General features: G+C 37.1%; 1 protein-coding gene across 8 annotated transcripts in view; it reads right to left on the reverse strand.

Annotated features, from left to right (window-relative positions):
• Positions 1 to 18,835, reverse strand: part of SATB1 (SATB homeobox 1) — a 98,937-nt gene that overhangs the window by 42,455 nt on the left and 37,647 nt on the right. For 7 of the 8 annotated variants that reach the window (XM_088026324.1, XM_028099055.2, XM_028099050.2 and 4 more), the window contains 2 exons: positions 7,893 to 8,004; positions 5,131 to 5,585 (listed from right to left, as the gene is read on the reverse strand). In XM_088026324.1, the coding sequence (XP_087882450.1) occupies positions 5,131 to 5,585; positions 7,893 to 8,004 (567 nt within the window). The remainder of the gene's footprint in view (positions 1 to 5,130; positions 5,586 to 7,892; positions 8,005 to 18,835) is intronic. The other variant, XM_088026338.1, reaches the window with a different exon arrangement.

Genomic DNA, 18,835 nt, shown 5'->3' on the forward strand with positions numbered 1-18,835 from the left:
AAACTAAGTCATCCCTGAATGCTTAAACTAGAAGATAGTAGGTCACCTGGGAGAAAATTTAAAATTTCCTCTACCCATATTGTGATGTTGGTATGACTTCTCAGTTGAGCACATAAAATGTTTTAGGGGCAAAGCATTTATTTCCACTTAATTATTCTACTGCAGCAAGTACAGTTTTTCTGCCTGCAATATGTTAAGGTCTAAAGCGGTATTTCAAATCCTGGAACACTCAACGAGCTCTAAAGCAGCCAGCCTAGACAGTGTCAGGTGATTTAGAAACCTTTGGAATTTTTTTTTTTTTTTTTTTTTTTTTGGCCCAGGCTTTCAATGAGGGGAGTGCCCCCTGGTGGAAATGCTTGAAAATATTGTTAGGAAATGTTTTGATTAGAATGTGTTAATTACCCCCCTAAAAAAAAATCATGTCACTTGAGAATAAATCTGGATGTAAAATGACTATTAGAATCTGAATATGGGAATGCGTGTTCTCGTCCTGTTCAAGTTGTTGTTATCTGAGTAGGTGCATTTACGGACTCAAGGTGTAAATGGCCCCTGTTTCCCAGTCAAAAATACACTTCAGACTTAGGTCAAGGTCATTTGTAGTAATCCCCCATGAACAGTAACAGGTATCTATTACCAAAATTTTTCCTTCCTGCTAAAAAATCATATGTCAAGGTCATCATGTACCTTATGTGCTATCTCAGAGAATACACTAAAACATCAGGACTAAAACAAATCATCAGTACTGTGCACCATAGGTGCTCAATGAATTTACTGAACAAAATCAAACAAAATCATCATTCTTGTGTCTGAAAATAACTTGAGAATTTGTGTTATGCAGTAAGTTACCAACAACTCATGAATATTAATTTTATTGGAAATGAGAAGCTGCTTTTCTTTGGGACTTTACACCTTCAAGTAATGTACTATGTGCTTTATACCTAAAAATATAAAATTATTCTGCACTGTCATTACATAGGGGTGAAGTGAGAATTCCCATTTTTTTCACTTAAAGAGTGAACTTACTGATGAATTCCTAAACCTTTTTTACATTCCAAAGAGTTTACAAGTTATTACAAGTAAAATTCATTAGTAATTGTAAAAGAAAGAAAAAAACCTTCAATAAATATTATCAGGACTTCCAAAAGCTAATTATGAATTCTTTAAAACAGCAGATAGGCGAAAGAGACTGCCAATAGAACAAAAGGTCTGTCTGGCCTCCCGTTTGTCTCCTCTTTGAACATAATCACTGATTCAAATAGATTTTATCAGCTTCATGGAACTTCAAAGCCCTCAGAAGGAAAATATGATTCCATGAAACTTCCCTCTCTAAAAAGAAAATATGTTGAATATTCTTCAAGACTACCTGCCTCTGTTGTTTTGTGAATTTTTAATCACATGTCCAGGTGAAAGACTATTTTCAACTCCACCTACTACCTTGGACTCCTGCCAAGTAAGTTATAAGCAGACACATTTATCTCTGTCGCTTGGGAGGCTAAATGAGAGCTGTCACGTTGGGGTAATAGCACCTTTTTACCTTTTATTCAATAGTGATATGGATAGTGGACTTTCCTTAAATTACACTGTGAAGAATTATAGGAACACAGTAGCAATTTCTGTTATACTTAAGCAGGCAAATTTCTCTCCACCACATAATTTACAGAACTCAAATTCAATAAAACATTACATGATGGTCCATTACTGTTATCAGTTTTGAATAATCCATCTTCATTCTTTATTTTACTGGAAAATAAAGTGTGCCAAAGACAAGAGGAGGGGGGAGAAAAAAGGGGAAAAAGCCACAGAATGGGATCAGAGTTAACTCTGGGTTTTATTAAAAAAAAAAAAAGGCACTAACAAATATATTTGCTTCTATCACAATCCTTAAATAGCAATAATACAGAGAAGTGAACTGAAAAGTATAAATCTAGAAGCTTCGGCAATTATTTTTAGCCATAGGTTTCCATTAAAAAGACATCAAGTAGGCATAACTGAATGAATGACATATGCTAAAAGCTGGTATCTTCAGTAGCAATTAAAGAACATATGCCCATCAATTCAGAAGGGGGAAAAAGTCCTTAAAACAAGTAATTATATAAATTTCACCATAAATTTTCTGAGAAGGTAAACTTTTTTTTTAATAGTCAAGTGTGAAAGTCTTAAAAGAGGGGTTTTAGGAGACCCAATTAGAATGATAAGAAAATTCTCCAGTTAACAGTTAAAACATGAAATCCAGGATTTTAAAGTTGCACAGAGCTGTCAATGACTAAAATAGTCTCAATTCATGTTAGTTTTATCTATTATATTAATGTTTTAACATACTGTTTATAGGGTACCAGTTTCTTTATCTGATCATATCATAACTTTGCATTTGCATGTACATATTTTACATTAATTTTTTAAAACTTGGAGTTGGAATTGCACATTGTAATAAGTGCACACAAATGTGTGATGTGTGATTTAACTCTGCAGAGCTCCTTGTCTATACATATGCATTAGCATGTGTATTTTCGTACTCCACACTCACACCATACACTCTCACTCTGCACCTGCTTTTATTGAAATGCATACACTTTGAAATAAACACACTACATGCATTCATATGAATGTATAATCATTAAAATAAATGCAGCTGTGTGTGTGCGTGCGTGCGTGTGTGTGGTTTTTAAGTATGACCACCAAAAACACATGTATGCTTGCATGTTTAAGAGCTCGTTCCCCAAAAGTGAACACTTAAATATACATAGAAAATTACACTTATTTAAGTCAAACAGCTTCAAATATGGCCAATATCCACTTCGACTGAGGATACCAATTACCAATATAAAGGTTTAAAACCAAATCCTTCTATCACTCAGGGCTCCAAATAATTTTTATGGTATAACTTTTTTCTACATTAGCTCTTTTTAATAAAGAGAGCTCGATACCAAAGCTGTCACTGTTTTCATTCCCCTACCACCCTCAGAAAAATTTAAGTCACTGTTTTTGATGTTAACCACAGAGATAACTATCTTTTCAAAGAGATTAATATAGCATAAAAAAGAGAGTGAATTCTAATTCTGCCTTCTTTCCAGCAGCAAATCCTAGAGAGATCCATGGAATCAGTCAGTGTGAGAACCAAATGCAGAACAAGTGATCAACTCTTCAGAGTAATGGTGTGACATCAAAACCCAAGAGAAGAAAAACTGTACCGATGGAAAGTGACTTCACACATCCCTCAGCTAATCTCTCTTGTCATTCTTCACCATATAAAATACATTCCTTAGTGCTTTAAGAAATAACAAATTGCTCAATTTTTAAAACATTTATCAGTAAATCTGTATTTCATTTGTGTTCATGTCAATGTTAGTCTTCGTGGGCTTTCAATTAAATTGAAAGCATTTTACTGATCTTTTATATAGAGACCTATTTTTTGCCCAGTACTGAGAAATACTAGCAGTCACTGCTATTTCCAAAAATAAAGAATGCTGCCAGAAATGGGATTATCTAGAGGTTGATTCTTGATTCATTCATTCATTCATTCATTCATTCAATTCTTTAAATTACTGCTTCCCAATTGAATATGGCATCATGAAATTTACCAGCTACTAATGAACACATTTTTTAAGTTGTAAAAATAGAGAACTAGGTAAAATCATACAGTCTTAACCTGAGACATAACCTTCTGCAACTACCCTTCAAAAAAGACAAATGATGCACAAAAAAAAAGATAAAGAAAGTGAAAACAAACACTAAGTTAGTTAAAGGCTTTGTCAGGCCTCCTAACTTTCAGTCCAGTTAAGGCAAGCCAAAAATAAGTCACTGCTGGGATTCTCCTAGGTATGGAAACTGCCAACAAGGAATTAATACTAGATTATTTTTGTACCAGAATCTCATTCTTATAATCATGTAATAAACAAAATAACTTAAATATGAAAAGAAAGTATGAATCAGGCCAAAAAACAAATTGACAAAAGAAATAACAGTGGTAAAACAAGAAAGTTGAAGGACATAATGTCCTGATTTCTAATCAAAGTTACATGTTCTCTTGGTTTTTTTAGTGTGCCTGGGCCAAAAATAAACACCATACATATTATATTAATTTCCAAAAAAAGAAATAAAAAATTCCTCTCATTCACAATTTAATAGAATGGATTTGTTTCGGGCTTTTCATCTTAAGGCCTTCCCATATCATATTATCACTCTTTCTCCAGGTCCCTCTAAACATCTTCCCTGCTGATAATATCTTCACAGGTATTTGCCCAGGAGGACAAAGGTGTGAATACGAGGGGGTGTATGCAGATCTCAGGGAGAAGTCTGCAAACTAAGGCCTGCCGGCCAAACCTATCCCGGGGCCCAGTTTTGTAAATAGTTTTACTGAAACACCAGGACACTCATATCCATTCACCTATTGTCGGTGGCTGCCTAACACAGGACACTGACACAGCTCTTACGGCCCTCAAAGCCTAAAATGTTTGCTATCTAGACTATTACAGAAAAGATTTGCTGATCTCTATCTAAAGAATGAAGTCTGGAGAAATACTAACAATAATGTAAAGGGGGAGAGGACAAAGCTAAGAAACACTTGAGGTTCGTAAGCCATATGTATACATATATGTATCCTCCCTGCCCCCAACGGCTGTTCAAATTAAATGGCAGAAATTGCTATTGAGTACCACAATGTTTTTGGGTTCCCCCCACCAAAAGTTGTACTGGAACATAAACAGGGCACATGTACATAGTCATGTTTGACACGGGGGTAACAGGAAAGACAGTAGTAGGCTAGAAGCCAGGAGTCCTACCAACGGCCCCGGCCAAATCATGAAACATTTCTCAATCTGCTACTATTACCAGCCTGTGCTCTCATTATGTAAAAGGATAGGCAATGCCAGTTTGAAATATAATTGACAGTGAATTTATTCTTTCAAGGCCCCTGAATCAAGATCGATCTGTATATAGTTCTTTCTTGGAGGTTCATGACAGGGAAAGGAGTGATAAAGCTTAGGCACCCCCGAGAACAGACAATTACGATCACATGACAGTAAGAATCAAATGTTAACACGGAGTAAAAGTACAAGCATTGGTAAAAGATGGGACTAAAGAAAGAAGAGAGAAAAAGAGAGAGAGAAACATTACCAAGAGAACAAAACTGACCTGAGTTCTGTTAAAAGCCACACGTGCAAATACGGCTTGGGAGATTCCTGCCCGTTTCAGTTCATCACGTACCCACTGGTAGATTTCGGAAGACACCTCTGTGTTGGTTGAAACCTGTTGCTCCAAAGGCTTATTCATAGATCGACTGACAGGGGGAGGGTGGTTCAAGTACTGTTGGTTTAAGGACTGCTGGGCTAAAAGTCTATTCACTGCATACTGCTGGTTCAGCAGCTGAGCCATCACCAGCTGCTGGTTGACCAACTGAGGACTGATGGGCGTTGACACAAGCCCAGGGTGCAGGTTCGGTAGAGGGGTCCGGACAGAGGGCTGGCTGCCATGGGAGAGCTGTGCGGGGGACGGAGGCTGCTCAGCTGTGTTCCCTGGGACCGGCTGCTGGCCAAAGTTGACATGATTGGCACCTTGCTGGGATAGTTCAGAAAGACTATCCATTTCTACTAAAGTAGACAAAAGGAAAGTCAGGTTAAGCCAACAGCGATGGTACTGATAAGGATTTCTGACCATTTCCTAAATACAGACAGTAGGCACAGGGCACATTAAAGATCCAATTAAACTAAGAAAATTTCCAGAAGGAACTCAATGGCTATGTTTTTACTTCCTTCTTCTGCACAACTCTACAAACTTTGAAAGGGGGACCATCAGGTACTTCAGGTCCAATTTTACAATGCGGTTTAGACTTAAGGCATAAAATTAATTATTTTCAAATTCTATGTGACTAGTTTTGGGGTCAAACTATTATTCACTCTCACTTACTACTCCAAGAAGGCTTATAAGCAATGGCTATTTTAAATTAAAATAGCTTCTAGAAGAACACAGATTGCTTAATAGCAACCAGAGCTAAAAAAATACATGCACTAAAGAAAAAAGAAATATACATGTACTTTTCCATGATATATATTAACCATTATTACTCAAGGCAAAAGGTTTAAAAGGAAAAAGAGGACATAAATGTTATCTACGTTCAATTTTTACCTAGCCATGAATATATAAAGAAGTAATCAATATAATAAATAAAATGATCATAATGATAAGTAATAATAACTGAGGACATATTGAACACTGGTTTGGGTATCTTATATGGCTTGCTTCATTTAATTCTAACTATCATGGGTGGCAAGTATATCTGCAAGAGAATGAAGCAAATGATTTACTGTATTGCAAGCCAGCATACCCAGTTATTGCTAAAATCCAAATGTTTCTTGAAGAAGCTATGGCTATCACCAGATGCTAAAGACAGTCTTTCAGGGAAGGGGCGGGGAGTCATCCTGGTACAATGGTGATACTGTCACGATTTTGCAATTTATTATCACCTACCAGGATGAATGCTTCTCCCTTGGCTAGGTCTCTAATGTGGATTGGCTGAGAGTCAGCTGTAAGTATGTCAAATGCTTTGCTGTTGCAAGGAAGAGACTGGTTTGATGCTCTTAAATGGAAAGGCCGAGCATGGTTGTTGTATATGTGAATAGGTGAGTCTTTTCCAAATAGCACACCACGTTTCTGATGTATAGACTCTGGCTTGATTTTAATCATCATTTCTCTTTTTATTAAATATTCAGGCTTTATATTTAGAGGAACTTATCATATTGCCATAATCACTGATATATGCAAAATATAACTAAGAATTGGGAAAGAAACCTTCCATTTCTACCAGTGATATCAGCCCAAGTGGGCCATTCACAGGGAATAGTAATTCAAGCAATTATTCCAAAAATGATGCATTGTCTTCATTACAGCTCTAAGCTATAAAAGGCAAAGAATCTGTTTTGGTAGATGGATGGCTTTGCTTCAAATATTAAAAGCTAAAACATGCTCAAAATTCAGGTTCTCTTGTTTCTTAAAATCTTTAGAAGAAGTCATTATTGTTGTTGTTATTAAATGGATGCAATGGAAGGAAAGAGAAACAGATTTAAAACAGGGCACAATGCTATGCATATTAAACATCCCGTTCCTATATTATTTGGAAGGTACGGGTACGTGAAAGAAAGCATTAATAGAAATTAAAACATTAACCCTGATCACAGTGTTTGCTTTTGCAACACTAGCAAACTCAAAAGGGAGAAAACGTCATAATCGAAACGCTCAGGCCCAACACACAACTTTTATCTGTCGTTTTTTACATTGCCGATAATTTTTAATGCATTTCCTGCATAATGCATATTGACCTGAAGTTACATGTGAAGATGGGCAGCCACACCAGAATTAAAAGTTGAGAAATGGTGTAGTGAGGTCTCTGGTAGGGATGGCGAAGCCGTGTGCTCACCGAAGTGCCTATCTAGAGGGGCTGGGGATGAGAGCTATAAAAATCACTTGATCTCAATTGTGGAAACTATAAATACAATTTAATTTCCTTAAAAATTGGGTGTAAAAATAGGCACTTTCTCTTTCTCTCAAACAAAAACAAAACACATAAAAGCATGATTTATCTCTGAGAGAAATCATAGCTAATATTAGTTATTCAAGGCCTGGTTAGGTCTTCACTGAGATGTTAAAAAATGACAGCTTCCCTCCTCCCGCCTCGATTTCCTGCATGTCTGACAACCAAGTCAGTTTGGCTGATTTAAACACAAACATTTATTGAATTTAATTATCTCATTATACTCATACCCACTCCCCACCCTCAAAGAAACATTCTAAATTGATCTCTAATTGGGCAATCACAAGCCCTGGCTTTAGATGTGACTTTGATAAACCCCCAAATGACACATAATGGTATGTAGCCACCACTGCAACAGTTTTTTGCTTACCCATCATATCTTTTGTCTTCTTGAAATGTTTGTACCACCTTCCAAATTCTTGACATTTTGCTGCTGAGACATTTGCATAGTAAGTGCTGTTCACAATGGAAGAAATCATACTCTGCATGAAGAGGGGGGGAAACATTTGTAATACATATCAGCACAAGATGGAACACAAAAATGATTTCAATTGTGTAAATGGTATTTTTTTTAATCGACTGAGTACCAATACATTTCTGTTTCGCACTTTGGCTTAAAGCCTCAACTTCTTAAAATTCATTAAGTAGCGCATCAAATGCTTATTTAAGTAGAAAGCAAGAGTCCACTGAGACCAGTATAAAGCTATCAAACCAACAGACTTTGCTCTAGTATTTATGGAACTTCTATCAATGTCATCTATTCTTAGGCTGACAAACCCTCACTGATCCCAATAAATACAAGTACGTGAAGATGACTTTATGATTGCAATTCATAAATAAACACTACTTTGAGGTTAAGTGACTGTACTCTACATCCCTGCTACTCAAAGTAGGTATGGCCCAGGGACCAGCAATATTGGCATCACCTGGAAGCTTATTAGAAATGCGTAATTTTAGGGGCACCTGGGTGGCTCAGTTGGTTAGGCATCTGCCTTCGGCTCAGGTCATGATCCCAGGGTCCTGGGAGAGAGCCCTGCATCAGGGTCCCTGCTCAGCAGGGAGTCTGCTTCTCCCTCTCCCTCTGCCGCTCCCCCCCATCCCCCCACCCCAGCTTGTGCTCAGGTGCTCTTCTCTCTCTCCCTCCCCCACAAATAAATAAAGTCTTTAAAAAAAATTTAAAAAGGAATGCATAATTTTGGGCCCTACAAGTTTAGCAAGATCCCCAGGGGATTTGAGTGTACATAAGGCTTGGGAAACACCACTTGCGCTTTCTACTCCAATTATCTGGGTTTCAAATGGAGGTGCATTAACTACATTAACACTCTTCAAAGGTTAACTGACCACATTTAAGGAAAAAACAAACTATTCACAGAGATCCTCATTCAGAGAAAGAAACATCCCACAATCTTACCGCTAGCTTCAAGTACAGTAAAGCCAAGTTCTGAATTTCAAACTAACCATAAAACTTTAAAATATACACATTTCATGCTTACTAAATTTCTCAAGGATACCACAGAAGAGAAAATGACCTATTTTGTCATTTGTCTTCATTCTGCTTTTAACAAAAACCCTGAAAACAAAGTCAACAGTTTAACATATAAAAACAAAGACAGGAATGAGAATAATTTTTGGAGGATTTTTTTTTTAAACTCATTTTCAACAGACAAAAATGTTTTCTTGCCAGCAAATTTTGGTTACGGTAATTTCAGTAACTTAATTCATTGTTATTTTTAACCCTAACACCCATTACCTAGTAGCGCTTCAATTAATTCCCAACTATATTTTAGGAATAAAATGCACCACCCATCCTTCCCCCACTCCTCTGTATAGAAACCTGAGAACTTACATTTCAGACTTCAGTTGGTCTATGGTAAAATAGTTTACAGAAAGCAGCATTGTTTGGAAAACAGGGAACAACCAGAAAAGCCAGTTTGGGGACAAAAGTATTTTTATATCATTATCTTCTCTAAGCTACTTCTAATTTAGAGTTCTTTTGGTTATTATTGATTCTCCTGACCAGATCCAGTATCAGCGTTAATACTGTAACATGAAGACATTCCTATAATATGTAACTCTTGGGGATCTTTGAAGAATTTCCTGTGAAGTTGTATTATTTATGCAAAACATGGCTACCTAAGAGGCATCGTGATATCTTTTTTTTTTTTTTTGGACACTTTATATTTTATAGTCATCTTATTTCTCCAAAAAGACATTCTTAATGTGCTCGTGGTTCTCTGCCATTAATCCAGTAGCTTGCAATTTTACTAAGAGCCTCCCTCAGTCCAGAGTACAAAAAGATACTTAGCAAGGTTGCCAAAACCAGAGCCAGAAGATTACCTGATCCAGTTAACAATCCGTCAGCTTCAATCACACTTACTCTATTGTAATAACGGATCAATAAAGTCAGACACTAATAAAACTACTGAGATTGCTGATGGATAATGGTGATTCTGCAAATGGATGACAGTTGATGTTCTTCCACTTTGGTCCAATTTTTAAGACATTATTACTCTTATTCCTAGACATTCTAGCAGTTTCTTAAATGTCAATACAATAGTACATACAAGTTTTAGATGTAGTTTATGTCTTAGTTTTCAAAAATGTATGGGAATTACCTAAATTTTGCTGAGGTTTCTGACAGTCTATTCAGTTTGCCAACAGTTCTGTATATGAAATCTGCTCTTTGCCGCACACCTACTATGTGCCTGGCCAGTACTAGGGATACAAAGGCAGATTAAGACACAGCCTCTGTCTATAAGAACTCTACCATCTATTAGGGAGACAGATACATAAACAGATGACTTCAATTTAATGTGATTTAGGAGACCAACAGTGGAAAATATATGGGGGGACAAAAGGAAGAATACATGGTATGTGGAAAAACAACCCATCTGAAATATTTTTTATAACATTAGAGCCCGTATGTAATAGTGCTATGTAGTTCATTAGTATCCATATGTGGAAAATAATATCCATATGTGCATGATCATCAAAGCTTCCTCCTGCCCTTATTTAACCCTAACTTGGAAGGTTCTGTCCTTAAGTGACTTTTTGGATGCTTTCTACTCTGTCAAGTGGTGTGTGCTTAAGAAACTCTGATTAATGTAAATATTAGCCTAAGCAAGATGTAAATCAAAAGGCTAATCCGCAGGGTATGACACATGCCAAAGCCACTATTGAAATTCTCTGACTTTCTGTGCTTTCAGGGGGCTGGGAAATATTCCATAATTCAGGGTAACTTGGGGTAACCTCTATTTTTATTGGAACAATATGCAGTAATTTGTAAGACTAAACTGCTCAAGTGGCCACTGCATGAGGACTTTTTGTTTCTTGCAGTAAAATCCCTATTGGAGACTTAGGTGTGGCATCTGACTGGACTATGGGTTTCAGGGGCAAGAAAGAGAGATTTCAGAATCTTGTGGGGCACATGGCGTTTGAAAGATCATATTCAGTACTGGTTCTTAAATTTGGAAAATCATAAAGAAACGCCTATTACTTGGATAACACAAATAACAAAATCAAGGGGGGGGTAAGATTTTTCCTAGAGGATGATAGGCAGGGGGGAGGCAGACCAACATCCACGTTTTTAAGGAGAGATGCTTAGGATTCTTATATCAATCAAAAAAAGACTCTGGTTTAAACAGATTACACTAAGTTGTGAGTTTATGCAGCTCTGGGTCTCCATATTCTTTTCCAGCCCAAATGTCTGGCATATACTAAACACACACTAAATATTCATTTGATGAAAGAGAATAGCTAAATCCTCATTTAAGTCCAAAATGTGTAGCACACTGGCAGTGTGACCTTGTTCAATGTAATTGACTCTCATTCTATCACAATCCCCCTTACTAAATGGGAATCATAGCAGCACTCACTTCATAGGGTTGTTCTGAGAATCCATCCATTCGGGCATGTTTTTTTTTCATTCATTCAGCATATAACTACCAAACTCCTACTAGGTGCCAAGCACTAGGCAAGTTACTAGACAAAGAATGAAGAGAGATACTATCTACACTTACACAGACAATAAATAAAATAATGAATGTTATGCAATTAGCACAGAGCTGGGAACATACCCGAGTATGGACTTAAGAGATGTTAATTACTATGACAACCCTCTGCCGCCTCCTCCTCCTCACTGGCTTTTATTATATGATCACATTTCAGATCAGTCAAAAGACTATGCTTTATATAACAGAAGAGTATCAGAATTTTCAAATGAAGTATTTTAAGTCAAATACATTTTCTTATGAAGAACAGAGTACACTAACTAAATTTATTAAGTTATAAGTCGGGTAAAGGGACCATGAGAAAACCACCAAAGGAAAAAAGTATTCCCCTCCTTTTTTTCAATAGTCCAGTCTGGCAGTATCTGGTGAGGCTAGCCTGTACCTGGTAGCCGGCCTCAGGAAGACAAACACCACTTCTGTGACGTGGATTTTCGAGCCATGCCCTCTCCCCTCTCAGGCTAATAGCAGCTCATCCTTCAGGACACAGTTCAGGGATCCCCACTTCTGCAAGCCTTTCCTGACTTAGTGTCCATCCGGCAGATAGCACCTCCGCAGCACTCTTCTTCCAGCTGTGAGTCTTGGGTCTTATCTCTCACCTGGACTCGCCACAGGGCTGGGCACGTATTAGGTGATCAATCAAAGGATTAAAGATCACTGAAATTAGCCATTACTGCAGGCTACCAGAAAATCCTTTTTTTTTTTTTCTTTTTGTTCCTAAAGGTCAAAAGTAATGGCAGCTTGTCATATGAATCTTTTAAATACATCACTTTTAGCTGTCATGATAGAACTCATAGTTTAAAGAAACTTTGTTCATTAATTTGCAAGAGATCCCTTCCCAGGTTTTTCAAAATACATCCACACAGATGTCTCGGAAGTCGCAGTGCTTGGTGGTTATGTTATTCCAGTTCTCTCTCTCTCTCGGTGTCTATTTATACAAGCTCTCCAAAGCACTTGGAAAAAGGCACAACTTGTATCGTAAGTTTTCCTATTCAGTGGCCGGTCTCTGTAGAATGTCAGTGTTCAGGGAATAAAATAATCAGGCTGACCAAGCTCAGTCGGCTCAAATCCCAAGTTCAAAGGCCACACAGTACACCAACCAATGAATAGGCCCACAGCTTCCAGTGTTGGGAAACGCAACCTGAAAGTTGGCAGAAATTGGCTGTGGGTCTCATAACCCCAGTGTGACACAATATTCTCATCCTAGGAGCCAAGTTGTAAGCTTTTCTAAGATCCATAAAGCACATGTCTGCTCCCTATGAAGAGCTTCGGTTCTTTCTGAGAGTCTGCTGAAGTTCCGATCTGAAAGAATGCCATCTTCACAGAAACCCCAGTACTCTAGAATGATACCATCTGCCACAGGCTGAGCTGCCTTTTCAGCCAAATACATTATTTATAACCTTTCTAATTGTGAAAAGGTAAGGGTGGAATTTTTCTAAAGCCTGACTTAGATATAGTTAGAACATTCTGAACCTTTGCTCTCAAATACTGCAGGTCTCCAAATGTGAAAAGTAAAAACAACAAAAAACCCATAAGGAATTGGTTGAGGTCATATCCTTTTTCAAGATAGTATATATTCTTTCAAACCCTACTAGAATATAACTATGCTGTAGGTATATATATTTAGAACACATTTAGACACTGAAGGAAGGTTGTTTTATTTTTTCTACTTGGTCATCTTAGTAGCCAATGAAGAGGTTTAGGGAGAGGTGAGGCCTTCTGGAGGAAAAAAAAAAAAAAAAAGGTTTATCAACTAGGGAAAGGCAGGGATCTGATTACCCTTAAAATTGCTTTGTTGTGCCTTTAACAACAACAAAAAAACCCACCCCAAAACAATGCTAATCAGGTTATTCAATCATTTAAACCAAAACTGTTCATGCTTTTCTGCCAAATCAACCAACCACAGCAAAAGCTGTTATCTCTGATTGCTCAGCTTCCAGTCAAAAAACAGTTAACCCCCACTATACCAAAAGTTTTCCAAAATACCCTCCCAGCTCTGCGTGTTCATGGAGAATAAAGAGAAAGCCATGTCATCTTTAAAGGGTAATTGAAGTGCTGTACCATATTTGCATATTACAATATACTCCAATAAACTAAACAGCCTGTCCCGGAAGCCAGCAGCTCCCTAGCATTTCATCTGATCTCCATACTGACTTTTGTGCACTCTCTATATTTTTTAAACAGGACTGGGATATCATGATCAAAACTTACTAAGGACTTGCTGACGGTTTAACTGAGGTGGGAGTAGCAAGAGCATCTACAAAATGGTGGCTCACCCATGTTTAAAGCTTTCAGGCTCCATCAGCTGAGAGGGCAAAGGCTACAACATCTTATTTACACAATTATCTAAATACGATTAAACAGCTGATGGACAAATATTAAACTGGAAAATGTATAGTCATTTCAGCTTAATGTAATCCTCTTTCTGTAAACACCCAGGATGATTTTTTTCAACCAGAACAGTCCTGACATCTCATAAGCCTAAGGGTGAATAGCAAGAGATTGTTTTTGATAGTTATAAATATTCAAAAGACATGCAGACCATCTGCTTTCATAATACAGGTAAAGCAAGACTGAAATGGTGACTGCTGTACAAAAATGATTCTTTTAACAAAGTCTTCCTCTCCTCGAAAACTATAAAGACAGATGTCAAAAACTGTTTACACAGAGCAATCAGGAGCGTGCAAAATGTAATATTCCTTTTACACACAGTGCTTGCTAAAGAGATTTTTTTTTCTTTTTCTTCCCATCTGTGTGTTGCAACACATTTCTACAAGTTAAAAACATTTTTTTCAAACAGAGATCTCATGAATACCCAAAAACATGCTATCTGGTTTCTGAATGCTAATTAATTTCAACTAAGGAATCTGAATATCTTTTTCTGTAGGAAGGAATGTATGTTTTGAATTGGAATACTCTAGAGACAGCAAGGGAAATAATCTTGCTCAGGTTTAATTCTATAAGGCGATTTTCATGGTTCTACCTTGTCTGTAATATATACCTGCCATGTCCATGTTTTAAATGAAAGCACATTACTGCTAATGTCTTTGGCATAAAGTCTAAAATAATTGTTTTCTGAAATAAATGCCTGCACATGTAAAATGTATATACAGAAATCTTTAACTTCTCAGTCGATGCAGAGTGATGCATAAAACCCTACAGTTAATTTTCAGGACTGGAACACTAATCCTGACAGTAACCTTTTTATGTATTGTATTAATGGCACAGAGGCATTAAGTACCTTTTTATAATTTTCAATAAAATGAGCATTTACTGAACAATCTGTCAAACTGCTGGCTCCCTATTCTTTTACATTTTTATTTTTCAAGAAGTGTAACTTCATATACTCTGATGTCCCCTCCTCTTTCCTCATGTCCTGTCTACGGCCTGAATTTTCACAACAGATTTTACATGCGTCTGAAAAGCTCAAAGGTCAAACTTTAATTTTGAATCAAATGGAATCAACTCCATATTCAAATACAGTTTTAATAGGGATTCTCAGCAAATGGAGTTTTCTTTTAATCCCAAAGGATACCAAAATACCACAAATAAGCTCTACGAAAGAGGTATCACATGAGATGGTGACATGGAGCGAAATCTCTTGAAAATTAACAGGTAGTCCCCCATCTGGTATTTGGGGGTGGGAAGGAAGGGAAATGGTTTCAATTTATGAGAAGCAAATGGCAGGATTTCTAAGTGTAATATTCTGTTTGTGCATGTTAGCTTATGTTCCCCAAATCTTTCCCTCTGGATCCTCTATTGCTTTCTAAGCCATTCTCTTGGGAGATACAACTGGGGCATATTCGGAATCTCAATTTGTTGAGAGGAGACTAATCACTTATAAATTTTACTTAAACTCCAGTTGTCATAGTTATGGCTCTTGCCATCTTGATCAATCCAGTGTCTGAAAATGGCATTTTCACAGAAAGTAACCCTTGTATCATGCTAAAAATGGAATCTCAGAACAAAGCTCCAAAAGAATACAAACAGAAGCACAAAGAGAACACACCTAAATCTGTTTTAATTTTCTTACATCTCCTAAAGATGAAAATGTGATCATTGCAAAACACAGAAATCTTATTTAAATATCCAATTCATAATTTTTTAAAGAAAATGTTGGTTCACAGTTCATATGGTTTTTCCACATAATTAAAGTAATTTTACATAAGGCCCAGATAATATCCTTTGACCAGATTCTCTACTCTTTTTATATAAGTACCTATTCTAGATCTTTCTTACCATACCTAAACCTTCTTATTCGAATTAATTGAATATGCTAGTAAAGCGCTTAAATTAGAAAATATTTGTTAAAAGATGTATTACGACTAATGGCATGTAATATTTCAAATTAACTGCACAGAGAAGCTTACATTTGTTCATCTGCAATAGGCAGGGGATTGAACTAATCTCCAAGGTCCCTTCTAACAGCTTTCAGAGTCTATGAAATCTACACGTATTTCCAAACAGAGGTCCTATAGGGTCTCTTCAGTGACTTAAGAAGATTCACTTGTAAGACACATCATCCATTTGCAGGCACTCACTGCCAATGTCCCAACCACAGTTTTATTATTAGGAAGGTTAAAATATCCCTCCCGCCCCCCGTATCTTGCTTATAATGTGATTATTAAAAATATACCCATCATTATTAAATTAAACATTATATTACTCCAAATTGAATTTTTGGAAGTTTTTCAGTAGATTAAATCTAGTGCCTTTTATTTTACAGCAAAAATTGTTACCTAAGATTCTAAATTTTAGGTACTCTGTACCAACTTGCAAATTTGGGGGAATGCTTGCTTATTCTTTCTCTGATGGTCCGTGTGTACTTAAATCTCCCATCCTCTATGGAGATTAAAATTTCTAATATCTGCATTTAGACATAGAAAAAAAAAAAAGCAAATTTGTGTTCAGTTCCAGGGGTCCTAAATAAAGCATTTTGAAAAACAGTAAACCACAGAGTAAAAGGACTGAAGAAGTTTGAATCCATTTTTTTTTAAATAAATACAGTTGACCCTTGAACAACATAGGTTTGAACTGCATGGGTCCATTTATGTGCAGGTTTGTTTTTTTTTTTACAGTACTGTATTTTCTCTTATGATATTCTTAACATTTTCTTTTCTCTAGCTTACTTTATTGTAAGAATACAGTATATAATATAAGTAACATACAAAATATGTGTCAATCAACTCTTCATGTTATCCGTAAGGTTTCCGGTCAACAGTAGGCTGTTAGTAAAGTTTCTGAGAAGTCAAAATTTATATGTGGATTTTCGACTGTGCAGGGGGTCATTGTCCCTAACTTTGTGCTATTCAAAGGTCAACTGTACCAGAATTAGGCGCTGTAACTCTTTACAGATTATATATTCCTTCTCTTCATTCCTTCTTCATATGAATGCTAGTAAGATTTTAAGCCATATTGCCTGAAACTTGGGGAGAAAAAACAGTCCAGCTTTTAGCTTTTTATGGAACCACAAGACTCTCTTTGGGAATCTCATGAAACCTTTGAAAGGTCTCGCCACATATACTCCCGAAAGTAACTTTTAACTTCTAGGTCGGCACAAACCCCCAGGAGCCCATTACAGGGTCCATGGATCCTCCCAGATCTGATCCAAGATTTCCCAGGAGGCTAAAGTCTAAATCATGTTTTTGATTTCTGTGTTTTATTAGTTACTGTTGTTAACCAAGACTTTCCATGTCTACTCAATAAATATAAACCAATGTCACATTGGCATTAGGTCACAAAGAAAAATCAAATTAATCTGTCTCATCTTTATCAACAGTATGAGAATGCTTCACAGTTTTGGAAACTGCCATATACTGGTAATCACCTCTTTAGGAGTTATAGTAAAATGGTAAAAATGTGTTGCACAGGTTGGGGTTGGACATCAAGAGATAACGAGCCCCGTCCATCACTGGAGGTATGTGCTACTGGCTGAGCTGGTGCTCATGCAGAAGGGTGGACAGACCAAGTCCCTGAGGCCCATTCTGGAATGGCTGAACAGTTATCTACACTTGCAGCTCTCCCTAAATTCAGGTGATTCTGAGCCTTTATATAGCTGACTTTTACACACAATGTGTTTATAGCTCTAAACGGGGTCTCCAATGCCAAATGTGGACTTTAGAACACCAACTGAGGAATGGACATTGTGAGCCCATACGGGGTGGTACTGACTGTTAGCATTTCTATGTTGGCAGCATCAGCATCTTTGTCTATAAATCACTTGACTCTGCTTTTGAAATTTTCCTTCTTTATTTATTTTTAAATATGAGAAATGGGCAAATGGAACTAACAGTAAAAAAGCACGGATCTCAAATATAACACAACTGAGCCAAAATGAAAAGTATTAGCCATGCTGAAATACATGTTCGATTATGGAAGAAAAATCTTAAACATGCATATAAATATATTGCTAAAGATTGTGCTTAACGGTGACCTGTAATTAGGTCTTTTACAGCATTTTTTACATCTCTGGGTCCCTTGTACCTCTAAGACTACTGTTCTGCTTACAAACATGTAAATTTGTACATATATTCAAGAATATCACAACATGAGCAAAAAGACGAGACAGCCTGGGGTAACAGGTTTCCTTAGAGAAAAATTCAGAGGTAATTTGCTCTTGGTTAGATAAATAAAAAATTCAGAATTAAGTAAAATAGCAAAAATACTTTGTACAGTAGGATACTATAGATCTGAGTATCTATAACTACTACTAATAAAACTACTGACATAGTTTATTGGTTCACGAAATAATACGGTGAAAATCTCATGAGGCTACGTCTGCTCCACAGATATTCCTGAGATCCTACTGTGTGCCAGGATTTACAATTGCGACGACAAATCAAACTTAGTCCCTTTGTGACAGTTAATCACAATGAAAGCCGAGCCTAGTTAGTCTGCACATAATTTCAGGGTGGAAAATACTACGATGGGTGCACAAAAGCAGGATGGAGCCCTGAGTGCAGAGAGTAGGGAAGACAGGAGTTCAAGAAAAGGGTACCAGACAAGCTCCCACCTGCATGACAGTCCCCTGGGGCATCTTTATCCTCTTTGGACCTTGTCTAGTCTAGGGCACCTTATTGCTTAACTTACAGATGGGCACTTAAACTGCAAAGTTTAGGGGCGCCTGGGTGGCTCAGTTGGTTAAGTGTCCTCTGCCTTCCGCTCAGGTCATGATCCCAGGGTCCTGGGATCAAGACTCCCTCATCGGGCTCCCTGCTCAGCAGGGAGTCTGCTTCTCCCTCTCCCACAGCTCATTCTCTCTCTCTCTCTCTCTCTCTCTCTCTCGCAAAAATAAATAAAAATCTTT

Source organism: Eumetopias jubatus, unplaced genomic scaffold (genome assembly GCF_037043125.1).
Source record: "Eumetopias jubatus isolate StellerSeaLion01/CBP00866 unplaced genomic scaffold, mEumJub1_p1.0 scaffold_1, whole genome shotgun sequence".
NCBI lineage: Eukaryota > Metazoa > Chordata > Mammalia > Carnivora > Otariidae > Eumetopias > Eumetopias jubatus.